Genomic DNA, 6236 nt, shown 5'->3' on the forward strand with positions numbered 1-6236 from the left:
CTCATGGTGTGCCTCTAACACCGCTCCTCTTATAAAGCTGGTTTTAATAGAGTCCATGTTCCATATCGAGCATCAAAAAGTTTAGCAGTGGAATGTTAGCAGCAGCAACAGCGGATCAAATTGAGCATAATCCATATATCACTACTATTAACCAAAGAAAGATATCCCCTTGCGACAAAAGCAGAATATATCCAAAATACAAAACAATTGTCAACAAATTGTTCCTCCTTCATATGAAAACAAAATACCCAGGTGATCAACTGCACAACAGTAGCAAAAAGGCATTATCCCAAAATTTTGGAGAGATGATCATCAGCTACGCACTGGAGTAGTTATATCATTCACTTTATCAATTTCTTACATCCTTATGAAATTTTAACAGAATTTTCACCTGTACATACAACATCACAATACTCAACGGACACGCAACGTCGCAATACTCAAAAACTTCATCAGACTATTCAAATTACACTAGGGAACATTAAAACATAACCTATAAACATAAATAAGGCACGGATCTTCATTTATTTAACCCACAGACCCCTCAAGCTGAATGTTCATCAAAGCATTAACCTCTGACGCAAACTCTAGGGGAAGCTTATCGAAGACATCCCTACAGAACCCACCAATCATAGCAGTAACAGCTTTCTCGTGGTCGATTCCTCTCTGTTGGAAATAGAAGAGCTGGTCCTCACCGATTTTTGAGGTAGTTGCCTCGTGCTCTACACGAGCTGAGGGGTTCTTAACCTGCACATTGAGCATAATGATCACAATTTTGAACAAAAATGCTAACATTTTTTTTAAAATTTTGAACGGGTGCAGATTTAATGCTTAGGCTCAAAATGTGAAAAACTAATTTCTTTAATTAGCCTGCAGTAGATGAGCTACTTGCAGGAGAAAGAGGGTTTTAAGGCTGACACAAGAATGATAAGCATAGACTTGTATCAACAAAACAAATTAATACCCACCGCTTCAAGGTTCGTTGGGGACATCGTCTTAAGAGCAATGAAAGTAGCAATCAAAGAGAGAGAACATCGAGAATAGGTTCATACAACTTAAGTTATTCTAAGAATAACAGATAGGGACTAGATAAGAAAGTTGGCAAGCAGGCAAGTTTTTTGCATTTAATTTAGTGAGAAGCCAACCAGAGAGTATGAACAAAGGAACAACCTGCAGAATGAATTACATGATTTACCTGTTTTCTCTCAAAATTAAAGAAAGTCTCCAAGACCTGTTTCTTAAATGCAAAGGGTCAACCTCCAAAGCAGAAAGAATTGGCCGTGGATAAACCTAGCTGTTAGTCATAGTTTCATACTAGGAAAGAGGTTCCATTGTCACATGATGTATGTCGTTTGCCAATTGTAGCAGCTCAGTCAACGAGAATCATCAGAATACGGAAGGGCTAGTTTCTAAAATAGAAATGAGAAAAGTTTTACACCTAATCTCCAACAGCTTCTCCAAAAGTTTCTCCAAAATGGGGAAGCAAAAGTCATATTTTTCAAATTATTTTTACACCAACTCCAACAGCTTCCCCATTTTGAAGAATCCCTTTTTTCCTCCAAAAATTTGGAGAATGCTGCAGATTTGGGGAAGCTTCCCTATTTTTTCTCCTCCATCCCTATTTTGGGGAATGAGATGGGGAATCTGTTGGACCAAAAACCTAACTAAATTCTCCAAAAGTGGGAAATGGGGAAGCTGTTGGAGATGCTCAGGTTCTCCAAAAATTTCTTCAAAATGGGAAAGTAAAAGTCATATTCTCCAAATTATTTTTGCTCCAACTCCAACAACTTCCCCATTTTGAAGAATCCTGCATTTATTACAATAATAAAAATATTCTACATCCCTATTTTGGGATGCTCTTATGCATTGGAACTGTCCCCATGACTTTTTTTGTAATTGCGGATTTTGTTTTGTATTTATTTTCTCCTCCATCCCGTTTTGAAGAATGTGCTGCATTTATGACAAAGCTCTCTGCAAAAATTTGCAGAATGCTGCAGATTTGAGGAAGGCTCCCTTTTTCCCTCATCCATCCCTATTTTGGGAAATGGGATGTGGAATCTGTTGGACCAAAAAAAGCCCAAAATTCTCCAAAAGTGAAAATACCAATAAAATGGGGAAGGTGCTGTTAGCCAATTGCCACTATCACTAATTTAAGCAAATGGATTTGGGGTTTGCATGATAAAGAAACAAGAGCGAGAAATCTGGATTTAAAATAAGCACATCATTTGAAATTCTAAAGCTCAAACTCCAACAAAATAACAAGAAATTATGGTGTGATGGACATTGATGAATAACAGATACCTAAGACTGATCTTTCCATCTCCTAAGATCAATCCTCTATTGCAGTTGTGCAATTTGAAAATAATGATATCATAAAATCAAGGGACGACTTTCAAAATGAGAAGTCTTTTCTGGCTTCTATATGAAGTTGAAGAGGAACAGTATACCAACTAGCTATGTTTTATGAGTTCAGATGTTCAATAATCAAGGTAAGAAAAAGAAACCATGTCTGAAATAAGGTTAGTTAAAACGAAACATCAGCAGTGCAATAAATATAGGACAAAAAATGAGAGTATTTCCAAGAAGTTAGAGATAACTTCAGCTGAATGAACTGAGGGAAATTTATTTGGTAGACTGGAGGACCAATCGAGTGCGAGTATGTGCTAGACTGCTAGTTCACAATAGTAAAAGGATCATAGCTCATGAAACAGCTCTCAAGAGATAGGGGTTGAGGCAGTAAAAAGGTTCACGGCTTCTAATTTAAAGGAGGTAATTATCCGAAACAGCAATTTGAGCAATGATTATTCATATGCCTGCTGTCATTAGGCCCAACAATGTGAGGGAGTGACTAATAGGCACAGAACCCATAACCAAAAGGGAAAATTTTCTTTAGCGTACTTGTTCTAAATTATTCTACTCATCTTTAACTCTTCATTTCAAAACCCCCATGTGATTACTTGACAAACTTGAAGCCTATCTAAACTAATATACAACCCCAAGCCAGGAAGTTTGAAGCCAATAATCTGAGTTAATTCGAGCCTTCACATACATCACTTTTGCCCCGATACCAAAGTATTACATGGTTAGGCACACAAAAATGCCAGAGTAGTCTATATAGGCTTAGAACGCACATGACCCAAAAAGGGAATCCTATTGGCTTTTTTTTTTGTCATTGACTTGAATTTTTTTTTAACAACAAGTCTGTCTTCTTCGGACATGCGAACCTATTACGACACATTTCAAACCTTGCTTGGATGTGGGACACTAATCACAATAGTGCCAACCAAGAGACCAATGTTCACAAACAGGTAAGGGCTTAACCTAAGGAAAACAGAACCTACAAACATGAAAGCTAAGAGGAAATAGATCCCCTTCCTCTTCTCAATTGCCAATAGTATCTCCATTGAGCAGGTGGTTTTTGTTGGTAATGGTGGGGATACGAATCTCCATATCACAACCAACAATCATAACTCCATTTATCACCAGATGGAACATGATGCAGGGAAAACTTGTAACTTATAAGCATATCCATCAATGAATTTACCGAGACAAGTATGAAGTGAAAACTTATAACATATGTTATCATTGCATTTTCCAGGAAAAAAAATCTAGGCAGAAAGAAGAATAGAAGAGGGAGGAAAAGGAATATCATATGCAGAAAAAATTGAAAAGACTACTCTACAGCAGAGGCCAGAACAACTCCCTATGAGATGTGATCCATTAGAGTATTACCAGAGGAAAAGTACCACGAACTATCGTCTATGCAACATGCTGATAAAACAAAAAATCTGGTAAAGCAAGAGAAAAACCATTTCTTCTTTTTTTTATATTTTGAGAGAAGGAAAATAATAAAACATAGGCAACGAGAGCTAATGAAATAGTGTAACTTGAACACAGCTCTTCAGGGGTGCCGAAATTGCAAACAACATCCTAAATTCTGCAACTTCTGCTACCAGTGTATTAACAGATCAAATCAAGATTGTCATTTGACGTCTAACATTATATTTACTGACAATCGGAAGCATAAGAGTGGTTCTTGGGGTGTCAGCAAGCAAGAACAGGTCATTCCATCAACTAATCTATTTGGAAGGAAACTTTCTACCTGAAGATGCTTGAGGCAAGAACTCAATAAAAAATAGGAACTCAATAAAAAATAGGATCTTTGGCATCTAAATATAGTCCCTAATTGATTACAGAACGGTCCAATTGTATCATAATTCAATACTCAACCTTACCTCCTACTACCACGATCAGAAGGCACAAGAGGTAAACGTTAAGGCCATATACTCTCCCCTCATTCTGTTCAAAAGGTACTCAACTTGTATACAAGTTAAACTCATTCACCGAGATAGAGCATAGAACCTTATAAATAACCCATTAACAAAAAATAAAATTTCATCGCATGCGTAAAATAACAGCTACACTACAAATACTTTAATCTAACATCCTTCTAGTTCTAGCATCAATCAATTCAAAAACTAACAAAGCAAAAAAACCAAACCTGTATATAAGGATACGTGTTAGCCCGCCCCCGCCGTATCCCCAATAAGCATCGAATCACACTGCGAGAAATTCCTCGCATTCTCAGCCTGAGCCCCAACCTGCACAAGCCCCCTATAACAGTTCCTCGACTTCCCCGCCGAAATCCCCTTGGAAACAATCTTACTCCTCGTGTTCTTCCCCACATGGATCATCTTAGTCCCGGTATCAGCCTGCTGATAATCCTTCGTCACCGCCACACCGAATCATCCCCTCTCAACTCAACACTCGGGTATTTCCAAGTAATCGCTGACCCCGTCTCCACTTGGGTCCACGATATCTTCGACCTCGCCCCGTAACACCTCCCTCTTTTCGTGACAAAATTAAATATCCCCCCCTTCCCCTCCTCATCCCCATGATACCAGTTCTGCACGGTCGAGTACTTGATCTCCGCCCCCTCAGCGCACCACAGCTCGACCACCGCGGCGTGCAGCTGATTCCTGTCGTACTGCGGGGCGGTGCACCCCTCCAGGTAACTAACGAAGCTGTTCTCCTCAGCGACGATCAGGGTCCTCTCGAACTGCCCCGTCTCCTTGTCGTTAATCCTGAAGTAGGTCGAGATCTCCATGGGCGAGACCGTGTCCCTGGGCACGTAGCAGAAGGACCCGTCGCCTGAAAACGCGAGTATCAGGCGCCGCGTAGTAGTTGTCCCCCCGTGCTCGGCACGACGCTCCCCACGGTACCTCCTCACGATCTCAGGGGGTACTCCGGATGGCCTCGGCAGATCGAGCCAGAAGATGACCCCCGGCCTCCATCAGGGTCTCCCTGTGCCGTGGTGGCGATGCATGAGATCGACGTCCGATCACCGTCGTCGGTGCGACGTTGTGCGCAGCCGCTCCTGCTCCATGAGGGGATGCCGAGCTTCTGAAAGTGTCGTGAGCTTGGGGTCGGCGTCGTCGAGGCAGCCGAGCTTGGCGCTGGTGTTGCTGGGCCTCGGAGTAGTAGGTGAACATGCAGTCGAGGTCGATGGGGCGGTACCTGTTGTCGGACCACCAGCGGCTCGCTTAGGTTTTGGAGCGCTTGTCAGGCGGCTGAGCTGAGAGCGGAGCATCGCATCGGGTTCGATTTGAGCCTCTGAGAGGCCCGGAGTCGTGGACTCGCTAGCCCCTTGGGCGGATGCGGAGACCGCGACTCGAAGTCGGAGCAGAAGCCGTCACTTGTACCGCGCGGGAGCCTCTGGATCGGTCCGTCGGACGGGGGGACGGCGGTTTTCTGGTCGTTCGGACGGAGCGGAATCGCTGGCGCGGGCGGTTTTGCGGTGGGGAGGAGCGGCGGGCTTTGGGGGCGGAAGGGCCGGTACGGGTGCGGGTGGGGAAAGGGGCGGAAGAGGCGAGGACGAGGAGAGATGAGCAGCAGAGGAGGCCGGCGGCGGCCATGGCTACGCGGCCGTCGTTGGCGGCCGAGACACCGAGAGAGAGAGAGAGAGGCCGCTGTGGCAGGATGTTTGACGACGAGGTCTTAATGAGACGGGAGGCGGACACGTGAGCGGCTATGGATGGGTCGGTGGCGCGGGTTGTGGGTGGTGACGAGGACCCGATATTTATGTAAGTTATGCCCGGACGGAACGGAGAAGCGAAGAGTCAAGGAGAGGGGGGAAGAGAGGAAGGTGATGTGCGAATGGTAAATTTCACAAGCGCCCCCCTAGACATTGTAGGTTTGCCTAGAGAACCTCCAGAACTAATGCAAATTTTGGCTAA

At 43.4% G+C, this 6236-nt stretch overlaps 1 protein-coding gene across 1 annotated transcript; it reads right to left on the reverse strand.

The window, feature by feature from the left end:
- On the reverse strand, positions 272-5187 carry LOC109829977 (UPF0051 protein ABCI8, chloroplastic-like). The gene is given in 4 exon segments (XM_020397090.1): positions 272-747; positions 4502-4525; positions 4527-4741; positions 4744-5187. Coding segments are annotated over 4 exon segments (822 nt in total). The 5' UTR covers positions 5108-5187; the 3' UTR covers positions 272-528.

This window comes from Asparagus officinalis, chromosome 2 (genome assembly GCF_001876935.1).
Source record: "Asparagus officinalis chromosome 2, Aspof.V1, whole genome shotgun sequence".
NCBI lineage: Eukaryota > Viridiplantae > Streptophyta > Magnoliopsida > Asparagales > Asparagaceae > Asparagus > Asparagus officinalis.